Genomic DNA, 25374 nt, shown 5'->3' with positions numbered 1-25374 from the left:
TCCATTTCACCAAACCACTTTTCTTGCTCATCCATAAGAAACACTTCTCATTTGTTAAAATTACATCATGAGATTGCAAGCATTCAGTAACATGCAAGCTCCAATTTGAATTCTAGTTCTCTTGCTATTTCCACCACATCTGCAATTACTTTCTCCACTGAAATCATGCATTCCTCCAAGTCATTCAAGAGGGTTGAATTCACTTCTTTCAAACTCCTGTTCAAGTAAGTGTTTTGCCCTCCTGTCACGAATCATGAATGTTTTTAATAGCATCTAGAATAGTAAATCGTTTTCAGAAGGTTTTCAATTTTCTTTGCCCGGATTCTTCAGACCAATCAGTATGGTAGCCATATATTTATGAAATGTTTTTCTTGAACCATAAAACAAGAACATCAAAATTACTCTATGACCCATGGGAAACAGAATGCATGTTGTATTAGGCACAGAAACAGCAGTAATCTCTTTCAGCCTCTCTGTAAGAAAGCTATTGGTTGATTAGGTACATTGCCAAAAGGCAGTCCTGTTGGGAAAAAGCCCCCCAAAATCTGGCCACAAACTGGCCCCAAAACTGGCCATAAACAAAATCTCTGCAGCACTGTGACATGTTCATGATAGCCATAATGCCCACACTGGAAGGTTGTGGGTTTAGGGGAATGAGGGCAAGGAATACTAGGCCCACCCAGGGCAGAAAACCGCTTAAAGGCATTCTTAAGCCACAAACAATAGCATGAGCAATCTGTGCCTTAAAGATATGCTCCTGCTGCAGTTAACTAGCCCAACTTATTCCTTTAATTCAGCCCATCCCTTCATTTCCCATAAGGGATACTTTTAGTTAATTTAATATCTATAGAAACAATGCTAGTGACTGGCTTGCTGTTAATAAATATATCGATAAATCTCTGTTCGGGGCTCTCGGCTCTGAAGGCTGTGAGACCCCTGATTTCCCACTTCACACCTCTATATTTCTGTGTGTGTGTCTTTAATTCCTCTAGCGCCACTGGGTTAGGGTCTCCCAGACTGAGCTGGTCTCAGCATAGTCCTATTTTCAAAAAATTGTTTTCTTTTGCTGAGCAGGACTTTTTTTTTTTTTTTTTTTTTTTTTTTGAGATGGAGTCTTGCTCTGTCACCCAGGCTGGAGTGCAGTGGTGCAATCTCGGCTCACTGCAAGCTCTGCCTCCCAGGTTCATGCCATTCTCCTGCCTCAGCCTCTCCAAGTAGCTGGGACTACAGGCACCCGCCACCACACCCGGCTAATTTTTTGTATTTTTAGTAGAGATGGGGTTTCACCGTGGTCTCGATCTCCTGACCTCGTGATCCACCCACCTCGGCCTCCCAAAGTGCTGGGATTACAAGCGTGAGCCACCGCGCCCGGCCTCTGAGCAGGACTTCTTAACAGTGGGCTTAAAATATTCAGTAAACCATTATTTAAGGAGATGTGGCTTAAATATCTAGGCTTTCTTACTTATTTATAGAACACTTGCATTGTAGATGTAGCTTAAATCTTAAGGACCCTAGGATTGTTGGAATAGTAAATGAACATCATACTTAGGAATATAGATAGCCAGGGAGGGGAAAGATCTCCACAAGAAAAAATTTAGAAACTACTCAAAGAAATCAGAGATAACACAATTGACAAAACAAGTACAGGGGCAGCAAAAGGTAACAGATGCCAACTATGAGATCTCATCAAGAACTAAGAAAATGGAGAAAGGTACCAGATAGCAGATAGGAGGCAGTGTTAGCATGCCTCTCCCACTTGGAAGGACAGATTAGTATGTAGAGATTTACACTGTGAATTTTTTTTCAAGAACCGATGCAGGAACTTAACACAAAAACCGAGAAAAGAATAAAAATCCACATACACTTTGAAGAAGAAGCAGTCACCAGCCTACTCCATGAAACAAGCAAAAAACGTCACATCCCCACATTGTTAGGGGAGAGAGTTCACTCCAGAGCACACATCCCTACTGGGAATCTGGAAATTCAGGCAAGAGAAGGCTTTAATCCTATGCAGAGTAGGAATGGATTTAGGGAGCCAGCGAAATATACAAATAGAAGCAGCAGGGGTGTGAACTCAGGGAAGCCATTCCTGACCACATGTCACAGGGGCCCTTGGCGAAGTCAGCTAATGAGCTCAGAGAGGGGTCACAGGGTAAAAGAAGCTCTCAACTGAATTTTGTGATATAATCTCAAGTGAGGATGTGTGCTCTTGAGCAGAACCCACAGGGGACAGCTGGAAGTGCATTGCAGATATGAGCGCAGAAGCTGGGTGTCCAGCCTTGTGGGCAGACTGGGAGGGACGTGGCCTGAAAGCCATGGTTATTCTCTCTGTGGGAAAGCTGATGACCTGGGGCTTGTCTGAGTTCTGTGCACAGACTGCCTGGATGTAAACCTGGCACTGTTAGCAGAGCATTACAGGAAAGAAAGGAATGAAAACTGCCTTGCCAACTCCATGCATGCTGGGTGAAGCTCGCTGCCACCCACTACTTCCCACTCCCTTTGTGAACTCTTCTGTGCAGCAAAGGCAGTTAAACTCTCCTCTGGAACATTACCCCAGCAGCCTGAGAACCACCCCTTGGCCCTCACAGGGGCTGCAGCCTGCCTCATCCAAGGACAGTTAGAGTGCAGACCCACCTAACCCTGGACCCACTGGTGGTACCCATCCACCCATCCTGGTAGCTTAACACAAAGATACACTTTTAGGAGCTTCATACCCCCCTATCCCCCATTGCCTGAGAAACCACTTTCCCTGGGCAACTTAGGGCAAGCTCAAATCCCACTGCTACCACCACAGCTGGTGCTCTTTTGCAAGTGCCACCTCCTAGCCGGAGACCAACCAACACAGTCCACACAGCACCTCAAGGAAGAACAAATAGAACTGTTCCCAGGAAGGAGAAAGTGCCTGCATGAGCTCAGCTATTACCACTGCATATCACATCCTGGCCAATCAGAGGTCTTGAGTCGGTCCGCATGACTAGTTCACTGCTCACATAACCAGCAATCAAGAAAGCCAGCACACTAAGCCTACCTACATCCAAGGAATCTCCGAGTCTACGTTGCTCCCCGCCACCTCAATCATAGCTGGTGCTGGTATCCACTGCTGGGAGACTTGAGGACAGGTCACATCACTGGATCCTTTGCAAACAAATCCAGCACCCGCCTGGAGTCTGGGAGCCCTACTGGACGGCTAGGCCCAGAAGAGCAGTAGCAATCACTGTAGTCCAGCTCTCTGGAAGTCCCATTTCAAGGGTAGGGAAAAGAGTACCACATAAGGGAACACCAGTGAGACAGAAAAACCTGAATGGCAGCCCTTGAATCCCAGGTCTTTCCACTGTTGGGAAGTTTCTTATAGCAGACAAACAACTGCAGAGCTGGGTGCAGTAGGAAAAGCCTGCACCTCTGCCCCAACAGGCAGGCAGCTTCTGTGACTGAGAAAGGTCCTGGGGAAGCGGTCCTTGTTCCCTGCTGGTGCACCATTGTAGACACAGCTGGGGCTTATCCCATAGGAGCTCAGAGTGGATGCACCTACAGAGAGCCTTCCTGGAGCAATTCATGATTGCACCTCCACAGGAGAAGCACTCTCCAGGTGAATGCCATCAGCCTCCTCTCCTTTCTTGGTCCTGGCCAAGAGCTACAACGAGCAGCAAATCAGAGAGAACGTGCAGGTGAGGAGCGGGGCTGTGGGCCTCAGGGCTCCCGCACAGTGTCCTTCAAACATGTGCTTCTTGTAAGGTTCTGAGGACACCCTTGGGCCATCTCCTTTTCCCTGGCATATTCTATGCACAAATGCTTTGTGTTCATCATAAGGGTTTTCCACTCTACCACAGGAAAGACAACATGGGTGGAGAGAATTAGGATGGGACCAAAACAAGAGATTTGGGTTTCAGCATTGAGTTGACAATTTACTTTGTATCCCCCTGCCAGGGACATCTCCTTTTCTTCATTTTCAAAAACAAGGAGTATAATTAGGTGTTCTTTAGTCTCCAAATCATTGTGAATTTCTTTCTTTTTCATATATACTCACGTAGGATATACTTCTTAAATTTATTCTCTTAGAGTTTTATCTTTGTGAAGTGCTTGTTAACTCTCTGACTCTTTTATTGGTTGTCCTGTTTTCATGCATAGGAGATCATGATTATACTAATACTTCGGGATATAAAGCAAACCCTCTTGACATACAGGCTTTAATACAAAGCCATTTATTTAACTCATATTCCATGTTTAGAAAATTGGCCTGGGCTCAGCCTGAATGTTGCCCAGTCCTTCTGTTCCTGGCTGGGGTCTCATGTGTGTGCAGGGCAGTGAGGCAGCTCTGCTTCAGGATGTCCATGGGGCATCTGTCTGGGTGCCTGCATCTCCTCTGTGCAGTTCTTCATCCTCCAGCCATCCAGCCCAGGCTTCACCTCAGCCCAAGTCTCCCAGCAGTGGATACCAGCACCAGCTATGATTGAGGTGGCAGGCGAGTGACGTAGACTCTGAGACTCCCTGGCTGTAGATAGGCTTAGTGTGCTGGCTTTCTTGATTGCTGGTTATGTGAGCAGTGAACTAGTCATGCGGACCGACTCAAGACCTCTGATTGGCCAGGATGTGATATGCAGTGGTAATAGCTGAGCTCATGCAGGCACTTTCTCCTTCCTGGGAACAGTTCTATTTGTTCTTCCTTGAGGTGCTGTGTGGACTGTGTTGGTTGGTCTCCGGCTAGGAGGTGGCACTTGCAAAAGAGCACCAGCTGTGGTGGTAGCAGTGGGATTTGAGCTTGCCCTAAGTTGCCCAGGGAAAGTGGTTTCTCAGGCAATGGGGGATAGGGGGGTATGAAGCTCCTAAAAGTGTATCTTTGTGTTAAGCTACCAGGATGGGTGGATGGGTACCACCAGTGGGTCCAGGGTTAGGTGGGTCTGCACTCTAACTGTCCTTGGATGAGGCAGGCTGCAGCCCCTGTGAGGGCCAAGGGGTGGTTCTCAGGCTGCTGGGGTAATGTTCCAGAGGAGAGTTTAATTGCCTCTGCTGCACAGAAGAGTTCAAAAAAGGAAGTGGGAAGTAGTGGGCCGCTTACAGATTGCAGTGAGTTCTCAGACAATTGTAGCTGAGCAGTCCAGGGAGGGGGGTGGGGAGCAGCTCTTCTATGAAGGTCCCCCCGGCATCCCTCCGCCAAGTACTTATTGAAAGGGCTTGTTAAACCACAAACATCCACTGGATGGCTTTATGAGGTCAGGTCGTGAGATATCTGTGGCCTTGTAAAAGCACTCAAACTGCATTCTCAGGAGGCCATTTTCAGCATTCCTTATCACACCACACACACCACTCCCTGTCCTGTTTTCAAGGTCAAGGAGTTTCATTCTCAGCACAAATAACATACACACAGTGCCTCAGTATTTTTCCATGCCCCGACCTCAAATGCCTGTACATAAGGTTGAATTGCTTGCCGTGCGCCCCCCACAGTGAGCCTCACCTAGCACCTATGCCGTTGGCAAGGCTATTTTCATTCCTTTCATTCACGCAGTGCTCTGCTAACAGTGCCAGGTTTACATCCAGGCAGTCTGCGCACAGAACTCAGACCAGCCTCAGATCATCAGCTTCCTGGCAGAGATAATAACCATGGCTTTCAGGCCACATCCCTCCCAGTCTGCCTACAAGGCTGGACACCCAGCTTCTGTGCTCATATCTGCAATGCACTTCCAGCTCTCCCCTGTGGGTTCTGCTCAAGGCACTTGTCCTCACTTGAGATTATATCACGAAATTCAGTTGTAAAATAGTTCTTTTACCCTGTGACCCCTCTCTGAACTCATTAGCTGACTTCGCCAAGGGCCCCTGTGACATGTAGTCAGGAATGGCTTCCCTGAGTTCACACTGAAGACTAGGAATGCCTGCAAGGCACTTTCTGATGCTGCTTCTATTTGTATATTCCGCTGGCTCCCTAAATCCATAGGGATTAAAGCTACTCTGCATAGGATTAAAGCCTTCTCTTGTGGCCTGAATTTCCAGGTCCCCAGTGGGGATGTGTGCTCTGGAGTGAACTCTCTCCCCTCAGAATCTGGGGATGTGATGGTTTTTTCTTATTTCATGGAGTAGGGTTGTGCCTGTGACTTCTTCAAAGTGTATGTGAAATTTTTTCGTATTTCTGTTAAGTCTCTGCATTGGTTCTTGAAAAGAAATTCACAATATAAATCCCTACACACTAATCTCCAAGTGGGAGAGGCATGCTCACACTGCCTCCCAGCTGCCATCTGGTACTTTTCTCCATTTTCTTAGTTCTTGATGAGATCTCATAGTTGACATCTGTTACCTTTTGCTGCCCCTGTGCTTGTTTTGTCATTTGTGTTATCTCTGATTTCTTTGAGTAGTTTTTAAAATTATTTCTTGTAGAGATCTTTCCCCTCCCTGGCTAACTATATTACAACATATGATGTTCATTTACTATTCCAACAATCCTAGGGTCCTTAAGATTTAATCTATATCTACTCTGCAAGTGTTCTATAAATAAAGCAAGAAAGCCTAGATATTTAAGCCACATCTCCTTAAATAATGGTTTACTGAGTATTTTAAGCCCACTGTTAAGACTTACTGCTCAGCAAAAGAAAAACAGTTTTTTGAAATTAGAACTGCCTATTGACAAGATACCTAATCAACCAAGAGCTCTCTTACAGAGAGGTTGAAAGAGATTACTGTTCTTTCCATGCCTGCTAACACAACATGCATTCTGTTTCCCATGGATCATAGAGTAATTTTGATGTTCTTGTTTTATGGTTCAGGAAATACATTTCATAAGTCTACAGCTACCATGGTGACTCGTCTGAAGAACCTGGGAAAAGAACATTGAAAACCTTCTGAAAAAGATTTACTATTCTAGATGCCATTAAAAACATTCATGATTCATGACAGGAGGGCAAAACATTTACTTGAACAGGAGTTTGAAAGAAGTGAATTCAACCCTCCTGAATGACTTGGAGGAATGCAAGATTTCAGGGGAGAAAGTAATTGCAGATGTGGTGGAAATAGCAAGAGAACTAGAATTCAAATTGGAGCTTGCATGTTACTGAATGCTTGCAATCTCATGATGTAATTTTAACAAATGAGAAGTGTTTCTTATGGATGAGCAAGAAAAGTGTTTTGGTGAAATGGATTCCATTTCTTAGGAAAATGTTGTAAACATTGTTGGAATGGCAGCGAAGGATTTAGAATATTACAGAAGCATAGTTGATAAGGCCATGACAGTGTTTGAGAGAATTCTCTCTAATGCTATCATGTCCCCACAATGACACAGTTGCCTCACAAAGCCATTCTCAGAAGATAGCCCAGGCGTTATGCAACACATGACTGTCATTGGTGACAGGGGAGTTGCTTGTGCCATTTTCAATGTTTTCCTACCAGGTTTATAGCTTTCTATCCTTCATATCCACTGTTACCATTTTGTGAGGTTGCGTGATTTTTTTTTAGTGAAATTTGGATTCCCTTCTCATTTCCTCTTGCGTATATTCCATAATTATTCTCTTTGTGATTGCTGTGGTGATGATGAAAAACTTTATAAAGTTATAAAAATTTAAATCAATATGAATTTAACTTTAATTTCATATAAAACCATCCACTTCCCCAGGTTTTCTCCACTTCACATAGTTTTGGTCAGTAATTACAGCTTCCTACATTGCATACATATTAGCTTAGAATTATACTTATTTCTATACATTTCTATCTTAAATCTTGAAGTAAAATAATGAGTAGAATCCAAAATTTCAAAAATACATGTTTTTATATTTTACCATATATTCACATTTACAAGAAGTCTTTATAACTCTATATGGCTGTAAGTTACTATTTCCTTTCATCCAACCTGAATTCCTCCCTTCAGCATTTCTTTGAGAGAAAACATAGTAAAATTAGTGATTGGAGTTCCCTATAAAATTTTCTTACATCTCAAGTGTTCCTGAAATCAGGTGATTGTCTTTATGAAATTCTGAGTAATTTTTTTTTTTAACAATAAGAGTTTTATAAAAATGGATGGCGAAGAACTGGAAAAAGCCCATAGCAGCTGTACTATTTACAAATGACTGACCTAATGATTATTTCACCTCTTGAAAAAAGAGTTACATGTGCTAAAGAGATTTGAAATATGAAAGTTTGCTTAAGCGTTACACACTTTACTAAGTTTTAACAAAATGTCAATCTTTTCTTGACACTTACATCAGTAAAGTTTATGAGATGTGAAATTGTCATTCCATAGACTCAGAAAGTTAAGGTAGAACAGGATGGCAGTGGTTTACATGAGGTTTCTTTGAGACATGCTAAGTGTGAATGTCCATTAAACTTTAACATGGAGATGCAGAGTTCACATTACGATCTTCCATTGAAGATTTGGAGGAAAAAGCTGAGCTAGACATCATCACTGGCCATCAGAGAAATGCAAATCAAAACCACAGTGAGATACCATCTCACACCAGTTAGAATGGCCATCATTAAAAAAGCAGGAAACAACAGGTGCTGGAGAGGATGTGGAGAAATAGGAACACTTTTACACTGTTGGTGGGACTGTAAACTAGTTCAACCATTGTGGAAGTCAGTGTGGCGATTCCTCAGGGATCTAGAACTAGAAATACCATTTGACCCAGCCATCCCATTACTGGGTATATACCCAAAGGACTATAAATCATGCTGCTATAAAGACACATGCACATGTATGTTTATTGCGGCACTATTCACAATAGCAAAGAGTTGGAACCAACCCAAATGTTCAACAATGATAGACTGGATTAAGAAAATGTGGCACATATACACCATGGAATACTATGCAGCCATAAAAAATGATGAGTTCGTGTCCTTTGTAGGGACATGGATGAAACTGGAAAACATCATTCTCAGTAAACTATTGCAAGGACAAAAAACCAAACACCGCATGTTCTCACTCATAGGTGGGAATTGAACAATGAGAACTCATGGACACAGGAAGGGGAACATCACACTCCGGGGACTGTTGTGGGGTGGGGGGAGGGGGGAGGGACAGCATTAGGAGATATACCTAATGCTAAATGACGAGTTAATGGGTGCAGGAAATCAACATGGCACATGGATGCATATGTAACAAACCTGCACATTGTGCACATGTACCCTAAAACCTAAAGTATAAAAAAAAAAAAAAAAGCTGAGCTAGAAATATTTTTGGGGGGATTTCTCAGCCTAGAGGTGATATTTAATGCAGAGAATATCTAAGATCATCAACGGAATGACAGTAGACCAGAAATAATCCAAAAAATTGGTCTAGGACCCTCCAAATTTTATGGTCTCCTCCAATTTTATAGAATAAGTAATTTACGGAAAAAATTATGAACTGCAAAACTTGCTGGGATGCCTATCAGCTCTGAGACATGGCTTGAGAAGGAATCTCTGATGGGGTTAACTTGGCTACCAGAGTAAGAATAGTGGAGAGTAAATGTGTTAGAACGTGTGCCCAGGTTAAAAACCACTGTCCTTCTCAAAATGCTTTGATCATTAAGACATGAGATTATCCCAAGTTTTCAAAAGTGTTTTCTAAAATGAAAATCATGTCTTCATGATTAGCTGATTTACTTAGGTCCCCCGAAAATTATGTATAAGAATTAAATGCCTTTGTAAGAGTTGTTGTTAAAATTTACCAAAGTTTGAAACCAGTGTGCTGTTTTACATAGCCTGTTTCCAAAAGACGTTTGAAGTCTTGGAACATTTGATTTATTAGATGTATTATTTCCCATTTCAATCTTGAGTGCAATGCATAATGGCTTTGGGATATTTTTGTTTTATACTTGTAACTATGCCATGTTTAATGTATAAAACATTTAAAATATTGAATATCACAAATGAATAGTACATTTTTACAATCTAGGAATATTTTCTAAATATGAGGTATTCAGGGGAATGTGATTAGTCAATGATGTCTTTGATGCCCTGCCCCATCACAAACCCATAGGGTCAACGCTGTGACTGAGCACACATCAAAGATTCAGGCCTGACTCTCAGCTGTGCGGTTTGTTAAAACAATGTGGAAAGTTTCCTTTTATGAACTAGATATAATAATCACAAAAAAGGGTGCTGATATGTTTTTCCAAGCAGAGATGTACTCGACTCTCTCCTATTTAACCTTCTCATACCTGACTTCTAATCACTTTTCCTGGTGCCCTCCCATCTCCCTAACCCCCCGTCTCACAGGGATGACTCTTCCCAAGGCTCCAGAAACTCTGACCCTCGCACTGCTGGAGGGAGCCCATGAATTGCTGGTCAATATGGCTCACCTCTAGACTCCATGCTGCGTGTGGTTCTTCCTAGAAGAGCTAGAGAGGCACTGACTGATAAGTACCTGTCACCTGCCCCTTTCCCAGAGGGTGAAACTCCACCCACTCCCACTGCAGAAGTGAATCTTAAATGGTTATTATCATCTTCCCATCCCGGCCCTAAACGTATAGGCAAATCACAATTTGGGGGCACTAGTGTGTCAGAAGGAAAGAAAACATAGAAATTATGGAGACCAAAGTAGGTGAAGAATCTTTAGGAGAGAGCATTTAATTTTTTCAAAATGAAAAAACAAAATTATTGTCTTTCCTTTCTGGCCAATGGGCTTAGCTGTAGCTTGCTGAAGTTGCCAAGCAGGAGAGATTTAACCAGAGGCAATGTGTCCAGTCACCAGCATAGAGACATCCCGTTTCACCATCCACATGCGGGGCCTTCTGGTAGACCTCATGCAATGCCCTCCATGTTAATATTCATCAGAAAATGGATAATTAGGGGGGCCAGCAAAACTGGAAAGAGAAAAAAAATGCATACTCTGAATGGCAATGACTCCATTACTAGCGGGTAGCACAGTGATTTCTAGGAAGCTGCCATTAGTTTAGATGTTACGAAGTTCCTTTTCTAACTGCTCTAGAATCTGTGTTTCTTACTTTAATGAACGTGACTTTATCATATCTGTATTTTCAAAATAAAGAATCATTTAATTCTATTCCCCTGTCTGGAACTTAACACATAAAACACACGAAGTGAAATGTTCAAACATATTTCTCTACATCTCTCAACAACAGATCTCACATCTGTCAACAGAGCAAAGAGATATTCTGACCTTTTCTATTTCAAATTCTCAGTAAAAATGGATCTCATTCTGCCTTACATTGAAGTGGAATAAGCAAGACATATGCTCATCACTAACAAACAATTTTGAGTGTGATGATTATACTGGTAGCAATTATACTTAATTACTTTACATATTACTACCTGCCTATCATATGCAAGACAGTTGGTTAGATTCAGAAATGTAAATTGTTGTTTTTGATATAGGGTCCAATATCCAAAGAGCTACAATGTATAAACCATTTTATGGGTAGAATTAACACAAAATATAAAGACACAGATAAATGACTGCTCACATGTACAATTACAACTTATTAATTAGGGAATTGAGCCTATCCTTTGTGATTACACCAAGATCAAACACTTGGAAGCTTGCAAGTGGTTTACTCCAGACCATATTTGAGTTCTGTGAAATAACACTAGTGATTGATTTTATGATCCCCAAAAACATTAATTGGTTGTAAAACTTTCTAATGCTTGCCACTTTTCCTTTTCTTTTTATCATCTCCATTTTCATTTTGTATTTTCCTCTAAATGAATAAAATACTACTAATAATATCCACCAAATTGTGGGTACTTATGATGTACCATTGTGCTTGTTTTTTTCGCCCATTATCTCATCATCTCTATTACTTGTTGAAATCCCTACTGCCAGCAGTTACATAACTTCTTTTTCCCTCATTATATGAATGACCTTCTATGAATCCTAGAACCTTAGAACATAGAGGAATAGTAAACGTCTGTTATTGGTTATAAATTATCACCAACAATGGTGCTTTTGCATCTAAACTCTGCATTTGATTTTAACACTTCTTCATTCTCTGCACTGAGATCTCCATATTGCAGAACACCAAGGCCAAACGCTCCTATTCGCTCCACTAAGACAGACTTTCTGGAGGCAAATGCAGTGTTTGGCTCATGGATAAACATGCAAAGAAAGGCACAAAAAAGGTTTGAAATGATTAAAAATGCTAAATTGACAGGATCCAGCAAGCAATTCCATGTGAAGGAGGTGGGAATTGAACCTGGCCCACAAGATTGACGGAACTGCCTTTGATCTGGTAAGACATTGAGCAGGTTGGGAAGAACAAGATATAAGCACAGATTCGGAAACATCTAATGCGACCACATGGGCAATATCCACAGTGTGTACACTAGACAGTAGTACAAATGGCAGGCCTACATGGAAGGTGCAGATTCAGCAATGATCTTGGCTGCTCTGGCAAGTTCCCTGGAGTCACGAAGGCAGAGGCACAGGTTGACCCACGCTGAACCCGGGCCACTCTCCCTGCCAGAGAACAGAGCTCTGGAGTGAATCCAGGAGGAGACTTCCAGAAAGCTCCTGTCTCACCTCTGTCTCACATTGGCCTCTGTGCCCCTGGTGTGGAGGTCACTCTCAACACCCATCCTACATTCCTCCTCTGAAAATAAATTAGGACATCCATCACCAAAATTACTTACATATCAAGGGTCAAATATCGCACATTTTTGTTTAGGCCATCTATGGTTTTCATGTCCTCTGGAGTCAACTGGAATTCAAACACCTATCAAAGTAATGGAAAACTTTAGTTGTTTTTAGATTACATCATTGCCAGTTGGGAACAACCAAGTTCATCAGACAGTAGGGTGCAGAGACAATACTTAAAAGATTGATACATTTCCAAAATGTATGAAACACCTCTCTAAACACTCAAGTGGTCAATGAAAACCAGTCAAAAATAAGCAGAAATCCATTCCCAGATAAAATATTTTGAATCTGCACAACACTGCAGACAAAGAGAGTATCTCAAAAGAAGCTGAAGAAGAAACAGAGCTTACTCTGTGCCCACATGATAGGGTCATGTACCTAGAAGACCCACAAGAATCTAGAGGCAAATTTTGTAATGTCTAGCATAATTTAGTAGGTTTGATGAATAACATTGAATATCTACCTCTCCAATGAACAGGTATAATAGTAAAAATTAGTTTTCAACATAACTCAGCCAATAATTGTCTAAATAGTAATGATTTCACATTCAAAAGGTGTGGGTACTCACTGTGTAAATTTGGGAGACTCTAAATATCAAAAAGGTGTCACTTCTTCTAATACATTAAATCAAATAAGTGTATAAATCCATAGGGAAACGGAAGGAGTAATACAGAAAAAAAGAGAGATTAAAAAATGAGAGCAATGTAACACTTGATGAATCTAGGTAAGAGGATTTGTTGCATTATTCTTTTAATATTTCTATATATTAGAAAATCCATAAAATAGAAATGAAGTTATCAAAAACTATTAAAATCAGTAACAGAGAAAGTTATGAAATTAATTATATATTTATTAAAAGACCATTTATTAATAAGTGGGAAACTCATATGATGAGCATGGATTGGAAATCTCAATATTGTCAAAGATTTAGTTCTCTCCACATTGATCTGCAGGCTTATTACAATGTCAACAAGAGACTAAACATTTATTTGCTCGTGGAAGTTAATAAGATGATTCAAAATTTAAATAACACATTAGTCAAGAATAGCTAAGATATTATTAAGTAAATGAAGAAGTTAGAAAAATATTTGTACCATATTGGAAGTGAAACTTACTTTTTAAAATCATAGTACGGAAAAGTAAACAAGTTAACTGAAGATGGAAGAGAGGCCAGATAATTGTTCATGGACATTTCATATATGTTACAGGTAAAAAAATCAAGTTATGTGAGCAAATATGAACTTTTCAATAAATGGTGGGAAATTTTGCTAAAAATTCAAAAATTAGATATGCATATTTGGATCCGTATTTCATATAGTATTTAAAAAATCAATCCCATTAGAATTAACCAAATTTATAAGGAAAGAATATTAACAATTTTGTAAGATAACACAGTAAAATATTGTGATATTCCCAATATAGGATAAGACACAACACTCACCAACCACAAGAAAGAGGCATGAAAAATTAGTCTACACGAAGGATAGAAACTTTTGTTTGTGAAAACATAACCACAGAGAATATGACAACACAGGTAAAATTTGGGAGATGTTATTTCAAGAATACATTCAAGTCTCTAAAGAATTAATATCCAGAATAAATATACATATATGTATGGTTTCTAGTTAATCTAACATATATATTATATAACTCATATGTCATATATCTCATATATCTATATATACTAGATGAATTAGAGAACATACACATATGTATAAATACTGATAATTTCCGCAGTCTTTCATAACATTTCCTTTTAGTTTTGTGGGCTTTCTAATGTCTAAAAACATTTTTAAAATAATATAGTAAATGCCATTACCTAGATTCGTCAATTGTTTCATTGTCATTTTTTACTTTCTTTCTCATTCTCTGTATCATTATTTCAGAGTATCCTATGGATTTCTACACTGATTTTACTTAACGTTTTAGCAAATAGTGACATATATACATATATGTGATATATGTCATATATATGACATAGGTTTTATAATATATATCATATATGATGCATATTTCATGTGTCTATATATAACTAATTAGAAAACATACATATATATGCATGTATTCTGGATATTAATTCTTTAGAGACTTGGATGTATTCTTAAGAATATATGAAATAATATATCAATTTATATATATTCATATTCATACATATAACTATTAATATGTTATTTCACACATATCGTATAAATGATAGATTAATTAGGAACATGCCCTCTAACAATCACATGTCCCTGTATCCACCTGCTTGGTTATATGAATTTCCACCTCCTTCCAATAAGAGGTGGTGTCTTTTTCCCCACCCCTCGAGTCTGACCTGTCCTGTAACTTGCATTAGGTGATAGAATTTCCCAGAAGCAGTGGTTGGCAGCTCTGAGCCTAGACCTGAAAACGCTTTGCACGTGTCCACTCACTGCCTTGGGGTCGTGCCCTGTGCTGAGGTGAACCCTGGGCTGGATGGCTGGAGGATAAAGAACTGCGTGGGAGAGGGGGGCACTCACACAGATGCCCCAGGGACATCCTGAAGCAGAGCTGCCTCACTGCCCCGAGCACACATGAGAGCCCAGCCAGGAACAGAAGGACCGGACTGAGTTTAGGCTGAGCCCAGGCTAATTTTCTAACCATGGAATCTTGAGCTCAATAAATGCTTTTGCATTAAGCCTCTATGTTAAGTGGGTTTGTCTTATATCCTAAGGTATTGGTATAAATATGGTCTCCTACGCATAAAAATAAAGACACACAACCACCTTGCCAAAAAAAAAAAGGGGGCAAAGTTAAACAAGCACTTCGCAAAGATAAAATTCTAAGAGAATAAATATAGGGAATTTATACTACACAAATATACAAGAAGAAAAATCCACCATGAGTTGGAGACTAAAGAACATCTAATCAATGCTTCATTATAGAAAATAAAGAAAAGGACATATCCCCAGCAGAGGGATATGGATATCACTGACAACACTAACCCAAATCTCTAGTTTTGATCCCATCCTGTTTCTCTCCACCTCTGTTGCCTCTCCTGTGGTAGAGTAGAAGAAACCCTTATGATACACACAAAGAATTCATGCATAGGAAATACAGGGAAATGGAGCTGGCCCAAGGCTGTCCTGAGAGCCTTACAAGAAGCACATGTGTGAAGGACACTGTGCAGGGGCCCTGGGGCCCACAGCCCCGCTCCTCACCTGCATGTTCTCTCTGATCCGCTGCTCATTGTAGCTCTTGGCCAGGACCACAACCCCACGCTGCAGCTGGTAGCGCAGGGCAATCAGGGCTGGGGTTCGCTTGTGCTTTTTTGCCAAGGCACAAAGGACTGGGTCCTCCAAGAGAACCGGGGAGTTCGGGTCCACCCTGGAAGGAAAGGCAGAAATGCTGAAGCCCAGAGGCTGGGGATACAGTTTGTTAGGCAGCTCCCTAAACAGACTAAGGCGTCCACTCTGCACCAGAGCTTCTCAAGTGAGGCCCCTGAACAGCAGCCTCAGCATCACCTGGGATCTTGTCAGAAATGCAAATTCTTCCCTCACCCCAAGTCAGCTATGAGTGAACTCCAGGAAACAGCATGATCTGATTAAATTATTTTTATCCAACCGGTGTTTTAGGTAAACTTCCTGTATCTCTTATTACCATTTTTCTTCTCGATGGGATCCCAGAGCACTATAGGCAACCAGAACAATGTCTTTTAACTTGCAGAAATCCAGCAGTTTTCTCTGGTTGAAGTAAGGATGACATTCCACCTGCAGATGAGCAAGATGGAAAAGCATCAGATAATCCAAAAGTTACATTAATATTAAAATCACCAAAGTAAAAGAAGCTGAATAATGTAGAGCATTAAATTTGCACTGAGGGGCCGGGCGCGGTGGCTCACGCCTGTAATCCCAGCACTTTGTGAGGCCGAGCCGGGCAGATCACGAGGTCAGGAGTTCGAGACCATCCTGGCTAACACGGTGAAACCCCGTCTCTACTAAAAATACAAAAAAATTAGCCGGGCGTGGTAGCGGGCACCTGTAGTCCCAGCTACTCTGGAGGCTGAGGCAGGAGAATGGCGTGAACCCAGGAGGCGGAGCTTGCAGTGAGCCGAGATTGTGCCACTGCACTCCAGCCTGGGTGACAGAGCAAGACTCCATCTCAAAAAGAAAAAAAAAAATCTGAACTGAGAATATTATTGTCAATAAATGATCTTTTTCATAAAAATAAATTGTATGCCCCTCTCTCCTAAGAAAATAGAAATGCTATTTCTGAGCACAAGCAACTCTACGAACCCTGTCCTGGTCTCAATCACTCTGACCACTAGAAGGAGACACGGCCAATTTCAGAGCTGGGATGAGGTAAGATTCTTTGAGCTTCGGGCATCAAATCGTGCCAGAAATCAAGAATTTGGTCAAAGACTCATGAGGGCCGGTCTGAAAGACAAAAGAACTAGTTTCCTAATTAATAACCAAAATGTATACATATATATGTATGTTTTCTAATTCATCTAACATATTATATATATCATATATGCCATCTATGAGATACATATATATCCATATATAATGGATGAACTAGAAAACATACATATACGTATAAATACTGATAATTTTAAGTCTTTAATTACTTTTCCTTTCTGTATGATGGATTTGTATCATGACATCTCAAATGTCACCAGTGGGTTTCCTATGAAACAAGTGCTTTTGTCTTTTAGATCTACCTTCAGGAGTCTTTGACCAAATTCTTCTTTCACATATACATATATATATATATGTATGTATATAGCTACTGAGTAGATATGAGCATTAAAAATAAGTAAAATGAATTAAAAATCATAGGACAAAAATCCACGAGTCTATAGTGATTAGTGAATGAGAAAAAGAACAAAAATATTTGTCTACTCTGATGGTAGTCATTATAGTAATTACATTCTCCGTACATTGCTAATTGAAGGAAGATGTTAACTTTTACTCTGACTTAGAGAAATAATAGTTTATTATTTTTACTTGGTGAGAAATTACTTTTAGTAAAATTTCAGGTAAGAATAGTTTAAACAGTGGTTAAAATTGAAAATTTTATGTAAAAACCCCAAGGAAATAACAAATTAGAAAACAGAAATACAATACAAAAAAGTTCAAATCACTGATGTATACTCAATCATATGTGAAAATTTGTCATGGGAATATGACTGCTTCTGTTGAGAATTATCCCCCAGCAGATTACTAGTAACTGTTAAAGAGAAAACATGAGTTAAAAACAACAGATCTGACCATTGTTAGCTTAACCAAGTTTTTAAAACTGGCTTCACCACTACTGGGGCATTCTGTGATTGTATGCAGTCTAGTGTGGTGCAATTAGAAAAACACAGCATGATAAAAACATTTTCTTGCCCCAAAGGTTTAAGTCAATGTAATAAAACACTCTCATCTATCTTCTAATTTACAGAAACCTTCAACAACTGGGAAAAATAAGTTAACTGATATCAAAATACAACAATATAAAAACAATTGAATTCTGGTTAAAAAAGAAGAGCTACAAAAGACATTTTGATTAAACAATGAAAAATTCAAATATGGACTGGATACCAAATGACATGAGGGCACTATAGTTGATGTTCTTAGATACAGTAATGACACTGGAACTGGGAGAATATCTTCATTCCTGTGACATGCTTTGAGAGGTCTCTAGGGGTCAACTGTCATCTTTACAATTTACCTTGAAAAGTTTCTAGAAACATTATATATATTTATGCAAATATATCCCTATATAACATTGCAAAATGTTAGTAATTTTGAATATAAATGGTAACATGTGTCTCCAGTATTATTTTTATCAACTTTTTGGAAAGTTTGAAAATTGCCATATTAAAAAATTGGGGAACTACTAGTATTAAAAGCACATTAATTTCTCAATGCTTTTATTAAATTATCACAGCACTGTATCATTATACCAAATTCACTATTTTATACATACGTATTTCCACTGTAGATCTTTACTGATTGACTCTAAGTTTTAAAAAATAAAATAAAACAAAAAAATGTAAGTTACTGGGAAAGGTGTAGTAACTTTAATGCTGAAATGTGTGTAACATTTGGGGGCAGTCAATTTGATCAAGGAGGCCTGGAATCACCAGTCAGGACTCAAGGAAAAGATGGAATTCTATCTAGGCTATGAAAGAAACACACAGAGAATAGATATGTTTAAGCAGGTGATTGCATGACAGACTCCAAAGAAGAGCAGCCGACTAGGAGCGGGGGCAGTCATAGGTCAGCTCCATGTTCTGCTGAACCTTCCTCAGTGTGGATTTCATCCATTGTGAACAGATATCTCCATAAACAGGTCATTTTCTCTTTCTACCATGGATGACCTTCATTGTCTGCAGATAATTTTTAGTGTATCTATGCCCTTGGTCAAGAAGGGTGAAAGCAGAGATACCAAGAGGCACGGAGACATCAGAAGCCGATGTGAATCCCTAGTATTTCTCTTCTCTTGCTCTCACTCTCTCCTTATGTACTGCTCATTCCATCTTTTCGTGGCTTCATATCTATGCACAGTTCCCTCGAAATCACCATCACCCATCCACTCTCTGGTCATCTTTCATAGCTTAGGGGTAAGTCCACCTTTCCCTGAGTCTAATTGACAATCCTTGGCCTCCTTGATTGAATTGACCTCCCATAAATATAACACACAATTCACCATCAAAGTTACAACATCTTTTCTAAGACTTTTCTAAGCCGGGTACAAGTAAGATCCCTCTATGCCCTTTGAGACAGAGGCTTTGCTCTCTAGAATCTTCTCTTTTACAAAGATAAGTGGGACTAAATGAATGGATACGTGGCAATAGGACAGAAAGAGAGGCATGAAGAACAGAAAGCAGAGGAGGCTGAGGGCGCTCACCTGGTTGCAGACAGGCTTGTACTTGAGCCCTGGCTTGTTGAGGATCATCTCCAGCTGCCTGCGATTGAAGTTGGACACCCCGATGGATTTGGCCAATCCTGCATCTTTACACTTCTCCATGGCCTGGGAAAAAGGAATTGTGAGGTGTGGAAGATCAAGATAAATGTGACACAGAACTGTGAAAGCAACAACTGTCAAGATATAACAATAAAACTAGCTAGCTGTGGTTCTTAAAAGGGAAAAAATAAAACAGAAAATTGGGGAAGAAGATAGTGATTGCAAGAGTAAGAATTTCCATTTCCTCCTTGGGAAACTGGAGAGATTAGTGCACAGGCAAGGAAATAAATCCCAGTCCTCCTTACCCCCAGTTCTTCTCCTCCACTTCTCTCTTTTGTATGCCTGTCATTTCTTTTTCCTCACTGCTCACAAAAACCACCTTTGTAAAGCTCCTAAGTTTTTGATCCAATGGTGCATTTTCCTTACTTGTACTAGGAAGATAGGAAACAGATGTATCCTGTCTCATCTTTCTTATCTGTGCTCTCCTCCAGGCACTCACCTCCCACGTGGCACAGAGATCCACTGTGTCAAACAGTACTTTTCCATTTTCATCTTTTGGGATCACCTCCTCACCTGGCTTAAGTAGAAGGAGTCAGTTTAGTGATGCAGCAAATCAATTTCTCCACACATAGCCATACTCTGAGGTACATTTAAGGACACTAATCCTCCATGAGTTAGGTGATGCCATGCTCCAAAATGTGGTATGTACAAAGTGTGCTACATATGAAAGTATAAGGAATGTTTTCAGAAGACAGGCTTCCTCTAATCTCTTCCAACTATCGTATGTATAAATAAATACCATCTTTCTGATTCCTAATGGAGTGCCATCGTTGACTTACATTACTTTCGTCTGCTCCTATAATTTTCTCTGTGGCAATACCTCTCTTCAACTGCAAAAGACCTTGATATCCAGGTATAATGGATTGTATTTTTGACCCAGATGCTGCTATCAGAGTTGTTTATCTCCCTGAACATGTGATCTTCCATGAACAGGACCATGAAGCAATCATGAAGTCAATGGAGGTGTTTTCAAGGGTAGTCTGGAAATTAGGAGATGCACAAGAGCTCACAGTAATGAACATGGGCCTTAAAGTGCTCCAAAGCCATAAATGCCACCAATGAAAAAGGTTGGAACAAATATTTAAAAAGCCTTTTGTAATAAAGCAGAGATAAGGATGGAGAAAGGATATATTTTTAGAGTTTTTATCAAATTCTTAATGTAGCCATGGCTTGGATTTCCCATTATCATATCTAATACACCCTTTTGCATTAACTAGCCTGACTAGTTTTCAGTACCTTAAGGCAAAAGTTATGAATGACACAAGAATTCATGGCTAAGCAAAAATAAAAACTCCAGTGTGAAAAGAGAGGAAGCAGAAGCAACAAGGTTTCCCCTGAAGGTTTGTAGTAAGACACTGCCGGACTGAGTTCTTGCCCCTTGAAAAGAGGCAAGAAGATGGAAACTCATTGTGCATCCTATGTGCAGCAGCTTTTCTGGACACCACAGCTTCATGAAACTCTGTGTCTGTGAACATCCCAAGAGGTGAAATCAGGAGTCATAACTAAGACCTTGTGCCTTCAAGGAGATGATTGTCATTTCCTCAAGTTTTTGAGGCAGAGGCTTTGAGGATTCTGTACTCTCTTTTCTTGTAGACATGAATCACGGAAGTATGGATTCAAAATGTATTCCATAGAAAGGAATTAGGAGTTAGGTTTGGGGCTCTTCTTCCATGTTATAATCCCTATGTCCTCCTAAGAAAAAGTTTAGTTCAAATATCCATGAAAACAATATTTATGCTGACAACAAAAGTGAAATTAATTTGATCACACAAGCTGCCTACCTTTACAGACACTGGAAAATGTATAAGATAGAGGTCAACATAATCCAATTGAAGATTTTTCAGTGACCTTTCCAAGGCTGGTCGGACCAACTCTGGTCGATGGGAATTGCACCAAAGCTGCAGAGGTTTGAGAAAGGAAGTTGTGTAATGAAAACTTGAGCCAATTTTACTAGTTTGCTCCACCTAATATTTAGACATTTTCTACTACTTCAAAACTAATGAGCACAGGCAAAATTATTCTCTCTCTTCTTGTGATGCCTTTTGTTCTGCCATATCCTGATGAACTTTATAATATGTTGGATATATAGTTAGTACATATATTGAATGAAAGAGTGAAATTACCCAAAAGGTAAAAGTTGTTATCAAATCATAAGCATACCCATTATCTGAATTATCTTTGGTAAGTTTTACAACTCATGTTAGTGGTGTAATTATTTCATCTATTCAGCCCAATGGGCAAGACTAAGTATCTTTGTGGTTTAGAAACTGAGGAGGCAAACACAGTTTTTAATATGTTAACCTGGGCTGGATGCAATTTAAAACAATGTAGGCATCATTGTTTTATACTCACAGAGCTCTCTTATATTGCTTTCTCTCTCTCTATGATCAACATAATAATGGAAACTGACAATCATAACAAGTGTAAGAAACTCACCCAGGAGGTAAGAAATAATATAATATGATTAAGATTATCTCTCATTCTATAGTCTGTGTTAAACCATATTGATCTGTGCTGAGCTCAAAAAGTAAAGGCACTTTGAAGTCATGATTTGGAACACTGCAAAGATGAGAAAGCCATCTTCACTTCCTGCCTTTGATGTTAGTTTTAATACATGAATAATTGTGAATAAATCGAAATAAATAAGCACAATTCACCCTCAACTATGGATCCAGTCATAGAATTGCCACCTCCACACAATCACAATAAATACACGTGCACACAAGCTCATCATAGGCACGGTACCTTTGAAGTGTAGAATATGTCTTCTCTCTTCACACTGCCATCTGCAATCTTGCTTCGGATGGCCAGTCCAACCTGCTCCTCATTATTGTATAAATGAGCAGAATCAATATGGCGGAAGCCGGCTTCTATTGCCAATTTGGTGGCCTCTAAAGCTTTACTTTTAGGAACCTGGGGGAGTAACCAAAAGTAATATTTTCTGACTAATGTGCCTGAGAGTTAGTTCAGGCACAAGTAGCAACGTTCACAAAAATCAGCTTTTCCTCCTTTCTTGGATGAGTTCTGTATGTAGAATTATAAGCCCATCCCAGTCTCACTGGGTCTTTCCCAGTTAGTAATAAAGGTTGGGCACAGCAGGAACTTCTGCAGTCCCAGAAAAATCACTGCTTGACCGCTAGTTTGGAAGTGTCCCCAAAACAATTTTAGGTTCAGTCATTTTTTGGAAAAATTAACAGGATGCAACCTATAGTTATAGATATAATCTTAATTATTTTTAGTATGGTAAAATTAACACAAGGAATGGCCAGGTGTGGTGGCTCACACCTGTAATCCCAGCACTTTGGGAGGCCAAGCTCGGCGGATCACGAGGTCAGGAGATCGAGGCCATCCTGGTTAACAACCCTATCTCTATCAAAAATAGAAAAAATAAGCCGGGCATGGTGGCAGGCACCTGTAGTCCCAACTACTTGGGAGGCTGAGGCAGGAGAATGACGTGAACCCAGGAGGCGGGGCTTGCAGTGAGCTGAGATTGCACCACTGCACTCCAGCCTGGACAACAAAGTGAGACTCTGTCTCAGAAAAACAAAACAAAAACAAACAAACAAAAAAAGAAATTAACACCAGGAAATATCCACATGGAAAGAATTATGAAGGAATGCAGTGTAAGCTCCTGTGATTCCTCTCCCACCGTGTTGCACAGAACACACTGACTTTACCAGCATCATATTTTGTCAACGTATGTGAACTGTTGTCTACAAGAGATGCTCTCTACATACTCCATTACTAAGATTTTGTCTGGGACTGGATACATTGACTCACTCTGCCTGGCAGACACAAAACTTCCAAAAGTCTCCCAAAGGAAAGCAGGTGCACAGAAACCCTGCAGTTTGCACAAGCAGTTACTTACAGCCACCATTCTTATCAGTTAGGAAATAGCGAGAAATCCACCTTATCAGATACCAGCAGGTTTATATGGGAAACAGGCCTGTCTATGGATAGCAGTCTATTATGTCAAGTCTTTTCTACACAGCCATTAGCTATTCTGTCTGCATGACAGAACTAAATAGTAGGAGTAAAGATGTATACTCTAAGGATATTGATTTGTATAAGAAATAGACTGCAGGGAGTGATTAGCAAAATGGGGTTCAGCTCCATAAATTCAAGGCAACTCTTTTAGGAAACATATGATTGCAGTGAAATTTACAATTATTGACTTACGTAACAAATTTGGATGCAGATTTGAAAGTATATCTTTTAAATGACAAAAACAGAAACAAAGCAAACTGTTTTCCCATCTTGAAAGTATTTCAGAGGCTTTCTTTCTCCCATGGAATTACAAGGAACTAGGTACTGGGTCTCACAGCCCACTCCTCATACCATCCTTGATCATTTCTTTGCTGAACGAGTACTCAAAGGCTTACCAAAGCCGAAGCTTCAGTGGTGTCCTCATCTTTACTTCCTCTCCATACCAATTTGTATTACAAAGTAAACCACTCCTGTCAATGGTCTTCAAAATGTCCCTTTGTAAATCCTTATATTGTACAGATCAGATATATGAAACTCAAATTTTATGTAACTAGTGCTTATTCACACACATTGTATTCCCAAGACAGTCTTGAGATACAAGTTTTCTTCCAGTGTAGAAATAGCTAAGTCTAGAAAATAAAATCTATTCCATTAATTTTCTTGTCAGAGAAAAAAGAAATTTCTCTGTTACAATATTCTGATACAAATCTGACCCATATAAACAAAGACAAAGAATTTAAATTTTCCTTGTTAGGTTCTAGTATTTTTTTTTTCTTAAAATGAGGATATTGTATTATTTCAGGTAATTTTCCCAGAGGTGCAAATAGTACATGGGAAATTCCCTTTAGTCCAGGTCTAGTATTACAGTGTGGTGCTCAAGGCCACCCATCAGAACAGTGATACTCTTGCAAAAGATTTCATGCACCCCGTCCCCACTAACTTTTGCCATAAACTTTCCTCTGAATTGTGTCTTCTTGGAAAAAGTAAATATCTGTTCAACTATACAGAGAAACAGAGCAACCACTCCCATTGCAATCAATCTTCAAGAGAGGGAGCAGGCAGGCCGTATTCTTTCTGCTGAGTTTTATAGACTCCGACAAGCTGTGAAATAAACCTCAACAGAAGACAAAACAGTGCCCCAAATAAGCAGTAGATGACCCCGTGACAAGACGGCATTGCAGAACAAAGACTGACATTTAAAGGGGAGTCATGCAGAGTAACATAGGAACACAAGCCTGACAACCCGGTCACTTACTCTGGCTTTGCTCCTTTCAACTCTCAACACTAAAAACATTATTGTTACCTCTGGAGGCGCATAGGTGCCAAATCCCAGGACAGGCATGAAGTGACCATCATTCAGCTTCACACACTGATATTTCGAATCCATTTCTGTCACTGGCCTGGCTGGCAAATGTTTCTCTCTTCCTCTCTCACAGGCTGTAAGAGCAATGAGCTGGCAATGCCTCTGAGCACACTGTCTGCTGGCTAACCAATGGCATGTGAGAGGAGGGACAGAGGCAGTCTTACACAAGCTGTGATAAAAATTGAATCCAGTTCAACCATTTCTTATCTAAGAAAATTCATAAGTAAATTATTATGTAGTCATGATACACTCATTAATTTCTCTCTGAAGTATTTTTGCTATTCCAAATCTCTATATATGAGACATAAATTATTCAAAGAGATTGTAGAACAAATTGTGACTTTACATAAGACTATAGAAACCTCTAGCTACACAGCTCTTTTTTGTTCCTGCCATGATGATGTTCCTGCTGTATCTTGCAGCATTTGAAATGACTAATTTTCATTTTTCTCTCTCTCACACACACAATTTAAAGGAATGACTAATGAGCATTTCT

At 39.9% G+C, this 25374-nt stretch overlaps 1 protein-coding gene across 4 annotated transcripts; it reads right to left on the bottom strand.

Moving 5' to 3' along the window:
• Positions 1-10492: 10492 nt before the first annotated feature.
• On the bottom strand, positions 10493-25041 carry LOC129491830 (aldo-keto reductase family 1 member C1). Of its 4 annotated transcripts, none has more exons than XM_055296385.2 (9): positions 24819-25041; positions 22274-22441; positions 21310-21426; positions 19968-20045; positions 19412-19534; positions 16172-16281; positions 15733-15898; positions 12544-12626; positions 10493-10757 (listed from the first exon to the last, which is right to left on the bottom strand). In XM_055296385.2, exons 1-9 carry the CDS (start codon positions 24900-24902, stop codon positions 10715-10717), a joined length of 972 nt encoding a protein of 323 aa, XP_055152360.2. In that variant the 5' UTR covers positions 24903-25041; the 3' UTR covers positions 10493-10714. The 4 variants fall into 4 exon arrangements, with proteins under 4 accessions (XP_055152360.2, XP_055152361.2, XP_055152362.2 ...); XM_055296386.2 differs by having other exon boundaries at positions 10493-10783; positions 12567-12626; positions 24819-24977; XM_055296387.2 differs by lacking the exon at positions 19968-20045 and having other exon boundaries at positions 24819-24983.
• Between the last annotated feature and the right edge of the window lie 333 nt (positions 25042-25374).

The sequence above is a fragment of the Symphalangus syndactylus genome, chromosome 10, assembly GCF_028878055.3.
Source record: "Symphalangus syndactylus isolate Jambi chromosome 10, NHGRI_mSymSyn1-v2.1_pri, whole genome shotgun sequence".
Classification (NCBI taxonomy): domain Eukaryota; kingdom Metazoa; phylum Chordata; class Mammalia; order Primates; family Hylobatidae; genus Symphalangus; species Symphalangus syndactylus.
The sequence above is the reverse complement of the archived record's forward strand: the minus strand, read 5'-3'. Positions and strand labels throughout refer to the sequence as shown.

Bases quoted from the DNA above. Each gene is read 5' to 3' on its own strand.
- LOC129491830 (XM_055296386.2), bottom strand. From the start codon at position 24,902: ATGGATTCGAAATATCAGTGTGTGAAGCTGAATGATGGTCACTTCATG. The intron at 21,427-22,273 runs GTACCGTGCCTA...AAACCTCTGCAG, and splicing joins ACATATTCTACACTTCAAAG to CTTTGGTGCAATTCCCATCG. The intron at 19,535-19,967 runs GTGAGTGCCTGG...CCTTTTTCCCAG, and splicing joins ATCTCTGTGCCACGTGGGAG to GCCATGGAGAAGTGTAAAGA.